Genomic DNA, 14,900 nt, shown 5'->3' with positions numbered 1-14,900 from the left:
TCGGAAGATCAACACAAGCATTAGGTTGACAATGGGAAGGTCCACGGTCAATAGTTTGACATAGGTTTTATATGGTATATAGGTAGATAGGTTTTTTTTATCCGACATGTGTCGACAGACGGTATTTCATGCCCTACCACCGTCGACATTCGGGACAAAAAATGTGAAAAACTCATGTCAACCTTTTGGCCATTGACCTTCAACATTTGGGACATCTGTGTAAAGGTCTGTACACTCTGTGCGATCCACTATCTCCGGCAGCGGGGACCCAGCGTCGGCAAGTGCTTACACACTTTCTGGTGCTGGTGTGTGGCGAAAAAAGGGTGGACGCAGCCGTGGCAATGCTGCGATGAGCTATATCGCTCATTTTATCACCCATGTTGTATGGGGCTTAAATTCAGTATGAGAAGAGTATAGATTAGGGCAGTATTAGGCCGGATTCTTTCAGTGTGTATTCCGGATATGTGCGCCGTCGCCAGCGATATCTTCTGGATGGCCCTGCTGCACGGTCAGTCAGAAGGCATTGCCAGAGATGCCAAGAAGCTGATTGAAGCATGGCATCCCCCCCATCTCTCCATTGGCCCCCCAGCGTCAGCGAGTGTGAGTGCACTTGACGATGGAGGGTCCCATTGCCCGCTTACACAGCCAATTACCCACAGGTCACTGATCTCAGCAGAGGGGAGGAGGGAAATCCTAACCTGTGGGTCAGTTGTGTTTTCACTATTTACCCAGCATATATGTTCCAGTTCCTTCAAAGGAAAGAAAAGGTGGATAACCGTGACGTGTGACGGTGTGGCTCGAAATGTATGTGACAAAATGCAATTCAGTGGAACAAAACCTACACATTCCTCTCATTCCAATACGCTATCATCTGTTTTCTGGGTGGGGTAATTAGGACCTTTTTTTTAAAGAAAATAATAAAAAATAAATAAACAATGGGGTCTGTGACAGGAATTACTTTACCCATAATCCTTTGTAAACATCACCCTTTTTACCACATTCTTGTTCTTTGTTACCGCTGCTGACAGCTCTGGTGCACCTGCAATCTAAGGCGAGGGTCAGGAGAGTAACTACCACTATGGCTGCTATGGTACCGAGTGGTGTCTGTGTTTGTGTGTGGGGGGGGTGGGGTGGGGTGTAAGTGAGCGTGTTGTAGGGGGCGTGGGCTGGCTACGATACTACCCTTTCCCCCACTTTAATTATAAGTTCAGCAGGATACTGGCACTTTGCAGAGACAGGGGACATTTGATGATTAAGCTATGGGGGGAATCCACTAGCTAGCTTCTGATTGGATGACTTGGAGAGGGAAAAATTATCAACCAATCAGCTCCTAACTGTCATTTAAAAAAACAGCCTGTAAAGTGACAGTAGCTGATTTATATTTGACCTCTCTCCACTTTATCTCTCCCCAAGCTTTGGTGCGTATACGCCCCATTATCACTTTCGAAGCTTCGATACATATGCCGGTGCATGTAGGGATGCCAGGGAATAACCCCAAATTCTGTATTGGCGTGCTATCAGGGTGTATATAAACCCCATTAAAGATGGCTTTATAGGTCTGATACTACACAAGGAAGCAGAGACCTCTGACATGGAGGTTAAAGCCACTGATAGAAGAGGCTTCACCATACCTCCCAACTTTGCCAGTTCAGCAGGCGGGACGCGTGGCCTAATTTGGGGGCGTGGCCTATACTCGCGGCTCCCCGCGAGGCCACACCCCCATTTTGCTGCTATGGGGGCATGACCCAGAGGCTCTGTGATCCTCTAGCCATGCCCGCAGCCCCCTGGTTGCAGGAATAGACGCTGTGCGCGTGTGCACAGCGTTTATTCCCCGCTGCTTAGCAGCTGACAGGGGGGACTCCCAACAGCCCCCCCACACCGCGGGACACTGCTGAGGCTTTATCTCTCTCCATTTAATCCCTCTCCAAGGCTTAGTACATTTGCCCCATTATATAGTATTTGTAATTGATTTTCTGTAAGTTGGTTATTAATCATGGCTGAATCCTATTATTCCGCAGTGCGTGCAAACAAGTCATACCTGCAGCTATTAAATGCTCCCGCGCCACTGTGCCAGCCTGTTTCCTAGGCAGTCATTATTCTCCGAGTGGGGAGGGAAATGCAAAACATCTTCCTGAAATATTTCATGATCCCTATTTCCTGTGTATATAGGGATTCCTCCTAGTTTTTTTTTGCATTAATATGTTTGGGTGACCCCTAGATACTAAGGATATGGACATACTTTCCTACCTGCCGGGGGGCTCCCGAAAATCAGGTAACCCTCCCAGCCCCCCGGGGGTTTGGCAAGTCTCCTGTTTTCCCCCTGCACCCCCCATACCCATGGCACAAAGTCTGGGATTTTGTGGGTCCGCAGCAAAGGGGTGGGGCTAAAATGAAACGAATTGCATCATTTTGCGTAATTTTAGCCCCTCCCCCAATCCACGGATCCACAAATTGCAGCGTTTGATTGGAATGGGGGCGGAGTTTGCTGTCATCAGACAAGACCCGCCCCTCCTGGCAGCAGTATCTGCTATACTCTAGAAAAAAAGTCGGTAAGTATGGGTACGGGTCATTGGGACACGTTACACATTAACTGTGTCCATGTCGACTATGTCTCCTCCCTTATCACTGCTTATACATCTGCCCCTATTTTACCAGTGTGGGGTTTAACCCCTTGAGTGGTGGGTTTTCCTGGGCCACAAGAAGCAGCAACAGCAGTTCATGGGGGAGGGGGGTGCTCAGCAGCGGTGCCTGGCAGCAGCAGCAGTGGCGGCGGGGAGTGCGCTCGGGTGTTCGGGCGCTCGTTTGTTCAAGTGCCTGAACACAGGAACGCCAGAGTGCTCCTGAGAGGCTCCGAACCTCTGGGGGAGTGGTGCTTGGGGGCAGAGGGGAGTGACGAGCGGCAGCTCTGTGCTTCTGGGAGACCCTGCTCTTTCCCCAATATAACTCTCAGTCTACGACTTCCTGCTGCATTTAATTCCCCTCCTCACATCATGTCACTATACCTTTCATATGCAGCCCTGTCCTCACTAACACATCATTTATTTCCTGATATACTCTGTGCTTTTGGGGGACCCTGCTCCTCCCTCTATATAACTCACAGTGGTATTCTGCTGCTTTCATTCCCATCCTCACATCATGACACTGCCCCTGTCACATGCAGCCATGTCTTCAGTAACATTAGCACAGGAGCAGACATATCACCACCTATTAAAATCAGCTCACTTTGCCTCTGAAGCACTCTGTGCTGCTGTGATCACTTCTATAAACTGTTGGGCTATAGGTTGTACCATACTTGCCTACTTTTGAAAACTAGTTTCAGTGAGATTATAGTTGGTAATAGAATTTAGCAAAGCACCCCATTGAGGGGGCCTGTTATGCTCCTCCCAAAGGGCGTGTCTAGTTCCATATATAGAGAGATTGTGAAAAAGAGATTGTGAACGTGGCACCTAGAAGCGTGGGTGTGTACTGCTACATCTGAGAGGAATCTTTCAAAATGACTTATATACAAATGTAGATGAGCCCCAATGCAGTAAGTAAGAGCTACTATACTTGGTAAAGTGCTGAGAAATGTCGCTGATGACACAATGTAAATGTATTTATCGCTCAATCTTTTTCCCCCCCAAAAATGTAACAAGGTGACATGAGGGAGATTGCTAGACTAATGAGGGAGAGAGGGAGATTGCTGTTATTTCAGGGAGTCTCCTGCAGCATGCAGGAGGGGAGGCAGCTATGGGTTGTACTTTTCTTCCCACTTCAATAAAAGCTTACATACAGACGTGAAGGTAGTAAACTGAAGAACAGGAACTTGGGATCTACTAAAATCCTACAGACACATATTTTGTATGTGAAAGGCTGAGGGTCTGGGAAAAAAACTGCAAGTCAACAACAATGACCATATCATGTTTCCAGTAGTACGTATGTCTACTCCAGAGCTGTTCGTGTAGCTTACACAAGGAAATAGTCTTTATAACTGTAATAAAGAGAGAACTAGTTTTTATTACACTATGTTATATATACTGGTATATAATCAAGGTCAAGTGCCTTTTTTATGAAAAATTATGGTGTTTGCACATGAAAATGGTTCCTTCTGTTAGCATGCAATATTTTACAAAATGGCTTCTTCTGTTGACGTGCAGTGTTGTACAATATGGCTGCTTCTGTCAGCGTGCAATATTTCACAAAATGGCTCCTTGTCATTGTGTGACTTTGCGCATTATACCACCCAAATAGCGGATGCATACCTCCCAACATGACCCTCTCCAGGAGGGACACATTGCTCTGTTTCTGGGCTTTCCTCTAAATTTATGATTTCCATCGCCTGTGGTACCTGTGTTCCTAGAGCTGCCTAGTGGTGGCGCCGGCCCTGAATAGAGACAATATACATCTGGCTTGCTGAGAGGTGATACTGAGGTCGCCACAATCTGTATTCTGCAATGGCAGGAAAACAGCCTCTACCTGACACATCGCACAAATTATTTATCACTGTGCTCAGTAGTGAAGCCAGATGCAGCCCGTGTCGAGACTGCACTGACTTCACTGTGACTGGCAGTTACTTCCTATTGGAAGTCTGACCCGCCAGTCACTAAAGACAGTCCCAATGAGTGGTGTTCCCTTCCTCCAGGCTGCTTCTTTGGCTTCTATGGGCTGCTGCGGCTGCAGCCCATAGAACCTGGGGTATGCGTATGCACAGTACCAAGCCGATACTATGCATCTGTGCGGTCTCGGTGCCTGTCATCTGCATTGTATAGGCACTGGGACCTATGGCTTCTATGGGCTGTAGCTAAAGCAGCCCATTGTACAAGCAGCGGGGAGCGACAGGAGGGGGTGCCGGCATAGGGGGCAGTGGAAGCCCCCCTCCTAAAGTCACATACCTCCCAAGTTTTAGTTAAGCCAAGGAGGGACACAGCACGCCCGAAATTAGGGGGCCGTTTCAGTAGCGCATGCAGGGGGGTTTCTGAGTACCCAGAAACCCCCCAGGAGTCTAAGGGCCATAGGCTAAAAGCTGAGGGTCCCCTCTTTCCATGGGTACAATCATTTTAAAAATCGGCCCTTGGGAACCGGAGATATCTGACTTCAAAGCAGTGGTCCCCATCCAAGCCTGTTAATTGCTCTTCCCAGTCAGATATTTCAGGTTCTGTCTGACTTAAGGAGCCCATACACGCTCCGTTTTTTGGCTCCGTTATGTACTTTTACAGTACACATCGTATCGGATCGCATGCCTTGTGCATGCCTTGTGCATGCACTGCGATCCGATACGATGTGTAGCTAGTACAAAAAGTATGTGCAGCACATACTTTTTGTACCGTACTATGTGATGCGCGGGAGCGCACATCGCATAGTACAGAACGGAGCCGGACACAACGGAGCGTGTATGGGCTCCTTTAGAGTTTTTCTGAGGGTATATTCCAAAATCTGGGACTCTCCCCCTTTGATGGACACTAGTAACTTGTCTCTACTGTTCCCAGAACCAGAGATATCAGCCTTCCAGCAGCTGGTTACTGCAGCAGTGACGTGGGAACGTCCCCGAAAACCGGGCCATTCCCATGGTTATCGGGACGGTTGGGAGGTATGCAGTCAGGTAGGAGCCGCCACTGCTTGTACCTCTTTTGCAGTTGAATAGTGCGAGAGCACCATTTTGTTATAGATCTCCAACTTGTTCACAGATGATGATAGGGGGAGGCAGTGGGTGACAGGGAGAGGCAGAGGGTGGCAGGGGGTGACAGGGAGAGGCAGAGGGTGGCAGGGAGAGGCAGAGGGTGGCAGGGGGTGACAGGGAGAGGCAGAGGGTGGCAGGGAGAGGCAGAGTGTGACAGGGGCCCCGGTGCACTGCACTTGCTGCACCAATGGTATTGTAGTTCCATCTCTGTCCTCATTTATGGAGCAGGAAGGACAGAACAGCCTGCGGCCTATCACACCATCAATATATTTTGTTATTATTATGATTATCCGTTATTATTTATGTAGCACCACAGCGCCCAGAGTAAATAAACAATAGATAAGTATCAGGGTGGCAGAGAACCGCAGGACTTGGTTCCATCTATTCCCCGGTGGCAAGCGGGTGGCAGCGGGGACTCCCAACTACCCCCACCATGGGACACTGCTGGCTCAGGGCGGGCTGCGGGAACTTCCCCAAAAACCAGGACATTCCCGCAGTAAACAGGGACAGTTGGACAGTATGAGATAGATCGATCTTTGGTGACATCACCAGGGCCGTAACTAGGGGGGGGGGCTAGGGGGTCACGCGCACCGGGCGCTTGAAGGGGCCCTAGTGTGAGGTCCCAGCAGCGTGGTCCCGGGGATGGGCAGCGGGGGTCCGGGGACTGGTGGGTTAACTCCGGCTCCTAGCGTCATCAGCGCTTCCCGCCGCTACACCAGTCCCCACTGGACGCTGCCTACCCCCGCTGGCAGTGGAGGTCCAGGGACTGGAGTAGCGGCGGCTTTCACATACACAGCCGCTCGCTATTTGCCTGGCGGCGGGAAGCGCTGATGATTTTGAAAAGACTTGCCAGACACTGATTGGCTGAATTGCTTCCCGCCCACCGCCCGGCAGCGCTAGGAGCCGGAGTTAACCTTCTCCAGTCTCCGGACCCCCGCTGCCTGTCCCCAAGGCCCTGACATCACAAGTTGGACAGTTGCTGGTCTGAGTTGGTTAGGTGTGTGGTGATCAGAAGGATGATTGGAGGAACGCCAGTCTGGTGTATGCTAGAATAACTGTTATTTATCTAGCACAGCTGTGCATTGGCAGCTAGAAGCGGATTGGATGGTACTTTATCTTTCTCCACCTTATCTCTCTCCAAGCTTTGATACATCTGCCTTCTGCGTGGAGGTTTTTAGTAAGAAAGCACAGGTCAGCAGAACACTGGTAATAAATTCTACCTCAGTACATCTTTACTTTATAATGAGATTATTTGCACAAGTGCTTTCATTCGTGTGGACGCCCATTTGATTAAACCAACATATGGACTCCATTGTTTTTTGCCAATCTCCTGACGCCCGGAGGAGTCAGAGGTGTGTGCTGCGCATAAGCTGAACGTCAGTTACAGAGCTAATAACAAACAATTGATGTAGTACTGTATATGATTGTGACATCCAAGACAAACAACGAGATCCTGACTATTGTACCTGCTGCAGCTGTCAGGTAGGATCCAGAGGGAACACTGTGTCCTGCTGCTACTGTCAGGTAGGATCCAGCGGGAACACTGTGTCCTGCTGCAGCTGTCAGGTAGGATCCAGCGGGAACACTGTGTCCTGCTGCAGCTGTCAGGTAGGATCCAGCGGGAACACTGTGTCCTGCTGCAGCTTATTTATCAGCCCCTGTCCTGACAGTGTGGCTCATTGTATAAAGTGCATAGTGGCGGCTTTGGTGGATGCCCGGGGAAGGGGGCAGGGCTGCTGACAGGGGGGTGCTGTGGGTACAGCTGTCCTGGGCTCCGGCCCCTGGAAGGGCCCGGGCAGCTCACTTTGCCCACAGCAACCCCCCCGCCGCTGCCCCGCCAAGCACCCCCATTCCCCCGCCGCCCATGCAACCCCCACCCAATACCCTGCAGCCTTACCTATCGCGCTGGTCCCGGCGGCTCCGTTCTTCTGCTGAGGACCACCACAAAATGGCCGCCCCCATACAGCAGACAGTTTCAGAGAACTGTGTGCTATATGGGGGCGGCCATTTTGTGGTGGTCCTCAGCAGAAGAACGGAGCCGCCGGGACCAGCGAGATAGGTAAGTCTGCGGGGGATTGGGTGGGGTGTAACTATAGCACCTCAGCCAGCGGCACCCCCACATGCACCGCGCCCCCCCACGGCAGCGGGGGCTGCGGTGCTATAGTTACGCCGCTGCCCATAGACACATTGGAGACAGCTATTTGCGTGTTGGGTCAATACCAAGTCACAAAGTCATAAGTGGCAACTGTGCCGTATGCACCCTGGGCCCTCCCCAGCACCCATGTCCCTGATGCACTGATGTCATAGGGGTTAATTGACTAAGATGGTAGTTCTATCATAACTCCCAACATGGCAGTGGAGGAGGGACACGGCGCATGGCTGAAATTAGGGGCGTGGGCTCCCGCTCAGGGGGCTGGGCATATGTAGCTTGGCTTAGCAGAGCAGCGGCTAGCAGGGGGGGGGGGGCGGACTCCCAACTTCCTGCCCTCCCCCTCAACACAGGACACTACCGGATCCACGTGGGACGTGAGACCGTCCCACCACCCCCACCCCCCCCCAAAAAAAATAGGGACGGGCCAGCGAATATCAGGGATGTTGCCCATAGCAACCAATCAGAAACTACTTATTTATTTATCACCTTCTAGAAGATAGTAGATAGAATCTGATTGGTTGCCCATAGCAACATCCTATCTTCAATAGAACTCCCATCTTAGTATATAAACCCCATAGTACTACAGAATATAAACTGCCTGACACCGTGCGAGGTGGTGAGGGTCCTCTCATGGCACCATACATGCAGGATCCAGGTGTTGTTGGGGCAGCAAGGGTGTTGCCCCCTCGGGCGGCAGCACTAGCGGCACCACCCTTGTTGCACCCAGGGGTGCCCTCAGTTCCTAATAACCGCTGTCAGGATTAAATGATTTGTTCCTGGAATTGGTATATCTGGAATTGGGTCATCTGTTATTCACAATGTAATAGTGTCTTAATACGATTGCTCTGATTATATAATATCTCGTTATCGTTATCTGTATTTACTGTGCCGCGCTTTTAATATTAGCATTTATAAAAAATAAAAGAGCATTTTACAAATGTAACCAGAACATGTCATAGAAGAGCTGAGGGGGTGTTACATGTATGGTGGAACAAGTCTTCCGCTCAGCTTTGCTGATGTAGAACTTTCAATGCTGCCAAGTATATATAAAGACTATAACTTGTGGTTGACGGGAACAGATGAAAGCAGTTTCAGAATAGAAATGTCTTGGTACTTGTTTCCTAGAATGGCCACAATCGCGGGCATCATGTACCTTAAAGTTAAAGGCAAAATCGGGGGCATCGCGTCGGTCGCGTGCATTAACATGGCCCCCGACGCGATGCCCGCGATTTTGCCATAGGCTTCAATGTTAAAATATTTTTAACATTGAAATCGGGAGCATCGCGTCGGTCTTGTGCCATTATAATGGCACAAGATGAGATGGACTTGATTAAGTCCATCTCACATAGGAAACAATGTGAAATGGTCCAATATGACCCATTTCACATTGTATATGGCCCCGTCGTCACCCCACGATTGACGTCAACCCGAAGCGTGGCGAGCGCAGCGAGCCCGCAAGGGGCGGCGGTGCGCGTCCTCCGACCTTTTCATACCCCTACTATCCACGTTGGCGTGGAGTTGAGAATATAAAGTGTGGCAAGCGCAGTGAGCCACCGAGCCCGAAGTGTGGCGAGCGGACGCGTATACCTGTGAAGTTATATGCGTCCCCTCGCCACGCTTCCGGCTCGGTGGCTCGCTGCGCTCGCCACACTTTATATTCTCAACTCCACGCCGACGTGCATAGTAGGGGTATGAAAAGGTCGGAGGACGCGCACCGCCGCCCCTCGCGGGCTCGCTACGCTCGCCACGCTTCGGGTTGGCGTCAATCGAGGGGTGGCGTTGAGGGGGTAAAATTGGGGGTCTGGGGAATAGTTTACATTGAATCCAATGTAAAATAGGGTCCCAGGGACCCTATTCACATGTGATTCAATGTAAAAATCGGGTCGATCGCGTCGGTCGCATCGCATGCGATTTGGTCGCATGCGATGCGACCGACGAAATTTTTCCGACACGATCACCCCAATGCAAATCGGTGTGGCCGTGCTAGGAAACAAATACCAATGTCTTTAAGTCCTTGAAATGATTTCTTAATGCTGCATACTGTAAACTGTAAAATTAAATCTTCATCTTGCTCGTAAACATATATAAAATCCATATTATTATCATGATGGGAGTTGTAGTGCGTCAAGAGCTGGTTTGTTAAGATGCGGTCAAGATCTCAGCGGTCAGAATTCCGACATATTCTCCCTCTGTGGGTGTCCACAACTGGACACTCAGTGTGGGGAATGCAGCAAGCCCGCAAGGGGTGGTGTTGTGCTCGCCCCCTGTCGGGATTGTGGCGGTTGGGACCTCAGCATCTGTATTTGGACCACCAGGATTCTGACTGGGATTCTGGATCCCATACCGTACCCTAGAGGTCCCTGATTTGCTTTTTAGGGACCTTTAGACGCTAGAGTAGCGTATCCAGACCCCTAACAAAATAGTGTAATGGGGACCCTGCAGACACTCTCCCACCCCTGCTATAACTGATTTATGACTGTACATTACTACATTTTATGGTCCTCCTTACAATGTTTGCATAACACTTTGACACATTCTCGGCTCGGCGGCTGCGAATGCATGTTGTGGCAACAAGGCCGAAATGTTTTTTTTTTTTTCTGCTTGAATCAAGTATTTATTATAATTTTGTATTTCAGCATTTTGGTTAAGTTGCCCGAAATACACCAAGAAGGTGCGAGAGGTCTATAGCCCCAAGACCTGTCACATTTATCATATGTGTATTGTTTTATGGAATTGTCTTCCAACCTATTGTAGACCGGTACAGACATCCTAATCACAAGCTGGCACAAGCAATACCCCGTTCTCACTGCAGGCAAATTCCCGGGTCTAGCATGTCGACCCGGAAATTTGCCTTTTAACAAGGGGTTTTTGTGTGAACGTGTCGCATACCCGGATCTCACACACGGTGTAAAACCCTTCTTTTTACCTGTGTTTGAGATCCGGGTATGCAGACACGGGTTGAAAAAAAACCTGTGTTAAAAGGGGTGAGAACGGGGATCCGTTCCTGCAGTCCCCGGCATTTTAATGCCGGGTAAAAGCTGTGTATTTCGCACTCGCAGTGAGAACACGGTATTAAATGGAATTACCACTGTCCCATGGAAATCAGAACAGTAGGTTGGTCTGTGAGACTTTATGTTTTGCTGTATTTATATTATTAAAGATGGGTGCACACTAGACAATGATTTGGATATTTGTTGTTTAGCGGTGAATTGTAACGGGAAATTGTCCGCATCGACCAATGTGTATGCACTATTGCACGATGAATCATTTGCATCTCTTGCTCGCTCCTACATGCTGTTCAATCTGAAGATGTCGTCAACGTATTTCAGCACATTGGGTATAAAATACTAACATATATACCTGATAATCACACGTCCAAAACGATGGAGGATTTATCAAACGTCATTTGCAAGATCTCACAGTGTGTATGCACCATATCCAGGGCCGGCTCTACCATTAGGCAGCTTGGGTGCCGGGATCTGGGGGGGCGACACCAAGTCCGTCTATCAAAAAAATTAATGATGTCTATGAGGATTCTTGTTGTTAAAGCAGGTGGAGGCAGTGGAACTTCAAACATCTCACTTCCATACTTCCCCTTGAGGCATATTTAACTACACTGCTCAAAAAAATAAAGGGAACACTAACATAACACATCCTAGATCTGAATGAATGAAATATTCTTATGTAATACTTTGTTCGTTACATAGTTGAATGTGCGGACAACAAAATCACACAAAAATTATCAATGGAAATCAAATTTATTAACCCATGGAGGTCTGGATTTGGAGTCCCACTCAAAACTAAAGTGGAAAAACACACTACAGGCTGATCCAACTTTGATGTAATGGTCTTAAAACAAGTCAGAATGAGGCTCAGGATGTGTGTGTGGTCTCCACATGCCTGTATGACCTCCCTACAACGCCTGGGCATGCTCCTGATGAGGTGACGGATGGTCACGGGGCATTGCGCTTTTGGGGGCGGGGCTTAACTGTGACGTCATTAAGCCCCACCCCATTACGACAAATAGCCGAAATAACTGTTATCCATGGAGGGGGCGGGGCTAAAACGTCACGATTGTGCCGTTTTAGCTCCGCCCCCTCCCCTGAGACCCGCGGATTGCGGCATATCAATGCCACGATCGGGGGGCTCAGTGGGGGTCCCCCTGATTCCGGAAGGGTTGCCCACCCTTCCGGGGGCCGGGAGGAAGGACCCGATTTTCGGGAGACTCCCGCAAATTCCGGGAGGGTCGGCAACCCTGCGGATGGTCTCCTGAGGGATCTCCTCCCAGACCTGGACTAAAGCATCCGCCAACTCCTGGACAGTCTGTGGTGCAATGTGCCCTTGGTGGATGGAGCGAGAAATGATGTCCCAGATGTGCTCAATTGGATTCAGGTCTGGGGAACGGGCGTGCCAGTCCATAGCATTAATGCCTTCGTCTTGCAGGAACGGCTGACACACTCCAGCCACATGAGGTCTAGCATTGTCTTGCATTAGGAGGAACCCAGGGCGACCGCACCAGCATATGGTCTCACAAGGGGTCTGAGGATCTCATCTTGGTACCTAATGACAGTCAGGCTACCTCTGGCGAGCACATGGGGGGCTGTGCGGCCCCCCAAAGAAATGCCACCCCACACCATTACTGACCCACTGCCAAACCGGTCATGTTGGAGGATGTTGCAGGCAGCAGAACGTTCTCCTTGGCGTCTCCAGACTCTGTCACATGCTCAGTGTGAACCTGCTTTCATCTGTGAACAGAACAGGGTGCCAGTTGCGAATTTGCCAATCTTGGTGTTCTCTGGAAAATGCCAAACGTCCTGCACGGTGTTGGGCTGTAAGCACAACCCCCACCTGTGGACGTCAGGCCCTCATACCACCCTCATGGAGTCTGTTTCTCACCGTTTGAGTAGACACATGCATATTTGTGGCCTGCTGGAGGTCATTTTGCAGGTCTCTGGCAGTGCTCCTCCTGTTCCTCCTTGCACAAAGGCGGAGGTAGCGGTCCTGCTGCTGGGTTGTGGCCCTCCTACGGTCTCCTCCACATCTCCTGATGTACTGGCCTGTCTCCTGGTAGCGCCTCCATGCTCTGGACACTACACTGACAGACACAGCAATCCTTCTTGCCACAGCTCGCATTGATGTGCCATCCTGGATGAGCTGTAGTTTGAAGTTTTGCCTAGAGTGCTGAGAAGCCTTACACCAGCCCTGACCATATCATTTGTCTGGGAATTCAAGTGAAATCGCTGGAGACATCACATCATTGTCCCGTCGTCTAGTGTGTACCCAGCTGTACTTTTATTGCTGTGACATGTTGCAGGCACTTAGTATACCAACACTGGCACCCCAACTGCCGCCAGAACACCAGCGCCTGGACATTGAAAGAGATCAGAATGCTGACAGCCAGTACAGCCAGGACGGGTTAGGGTCAAGCTGGGGAAGGGGCTGGTTAGGTTTAGACATTTAGCGGGGCCTTAAGGTAATGCTACAGGGGCGAGGCGGGTTAGGGTTAGGCTGTGGGGAGGGGGCACAGGTGTATCCTATGTATCCCATTGTAACACTTGTAATAACATCTTTGAAGCCATAGAACAGCTACAATGCAGCTAGAAATGTTATTGCTTAGAAAAATAATATTCATTCCACTGTAGATTTTATCCAACATGCATTCACTTGCTGGAAAATAATAATTATCCTTCATTTAATAAAAAATGCTTCTACTGACACACAGCAAAGTCTCTTTAATTAATGGTTAATGTAACAATCAGAGATAATAAGACAAGCGCAGATCTGTCCTGTTACTACCAGTTTTGTTTGAGGTTAAATAACACATGGCAACATCATTACCAACCAAGTTATACAGGTGTGTGCCAGAGTATTTGGGTTGTAAAGATGATTTCATGACCCTACATGCTGCAATTAGATCTTACCACACCCTGCGTGTCCCATGTGGCCGTGCATGTTGTCCTCTACACATTGTACCATGTTATTCTCTAAATATGTTCCTTCGGGATACGGTCATTGGGTCTACAGCAAGTTGGTTGACACCGTTAGGTCGACATGGGTCAAGGTCGACATGAGTCTAGGTCGATACGGGTTTAGGTCGACAGGTCATTAGGTCGACACAAGCATTAGGTGCACAGGGTCTAGGTCGACAGTCAAAAGGTCGACATGGGGTTTTTCACTGTTTTTTGAGCCGACATGTGCCGACAGGCGGTATTTCATGCCCTAGCATCCACTAGGGCGTGGTGGGAGAAGAGGGGAAAACTGTGTCCATTTCGGGTAAAAAAACAGTGAAAAACCCCATGTCGACCTGTTGCTTGTGTCAACCTACTTACCTGTCGACCTAAATCCATGTCGACCTAGACCCATGTCAACCTTTCCACGTGTCGACCTAACGCTTGTCGACCAACTTGCTGTAGACCAAACAATCCCAACCCGTTCCTTCGCCATAAAGTTATTTCCATATATGTGTGTGTTTGTGTGTGTGGGTGTGTGTGTGGGTGTGTATTTGTGTGTGTGTGTGTGTGTGTGTGTGTGCGTGCGTGTGTGTGTTTCTGTGTGTGTACTGGGAATTTATATATTTTGCTTTGGTTTTTTTTGCCTTATTGATTATCTAAATTGTCTTCTTTTCATTGTTGCAGGATTACAGACTAGAAGGTATGTACAGTAATTGTATATGTGTATTGATAATTGTAGCTTTGCCACTGAGTTATATACTGTATCCCGTGTACTGTATGGAAGTACAGCCGTCACTTAATTATTCTTACACACTGTTCAGTTATTAGTCAGCTGATAACTGGATAACTCGGGGCCTATGTACTAAGCCTTGGAAAAACAGAGAGAGATAAAGTAGACAGAGATAAAGGGCCTTATTCAGACCTGTTCGCTAGACTGTGAATCATACTTGCCTACCCTCCCGGAATGGCCGGGAGGGTCCCGCAAATCAGGTCCCCCGGGAAGGGGGGCAAGTCTCCCGCATTTCCCTACAGCCACGGCTCCCCCTCTCCCCGCAGTCTAAAAACTATGACTTTCGCGGGTCTGCGGGGAGGGGGCGGGGCTAAATGATGCAATTCGTGGCATTTCGCAGCATTTTTAGCC

The 14,900-nt window shown here is 49.4% G+C and overlaps 1 protein-coding gene across 1 annotated transcript in view; it reads left to right on the top strand.

Annotated features, from left to right (window-relative positions):
* Positions 1-14,900, top strand: part of IL17RE (interleukin 17 receptor E) — a 69,838-nt gene that overhangs the window by 13,656 nt on the left and 41,282 nt on the right. The window contains exon 2 of the mRNA XM_083155918.1: positions 14,444-14,459. Within this exon, the coding sequence (XP_083012044.1) occupies positions 14,444-14,459 (16 nt within the window). The remainder of the gene's footprint in view (positions 1-14,443; positions 14,460-14,900) is intronic.

The sequence above is a fragment of the Crinia signifera genome, chromosome 8 (genome assembly GCF_055691185.1).
Source record: "Crinia signifera chromosome 8, ASM5569118v1, whole genome shotgun sequence".
Classification (NCBI taxonomy): Eukaryota; Metazoa; Chordata; class Amphibia; order Anura; family Myobatrachidae; genus Crinia; species Crinia signifera.
Note: the sequence above shows the minus strand (reverse complement) of the source record. Positions and strands in the feature narration are given on the sequence as shown.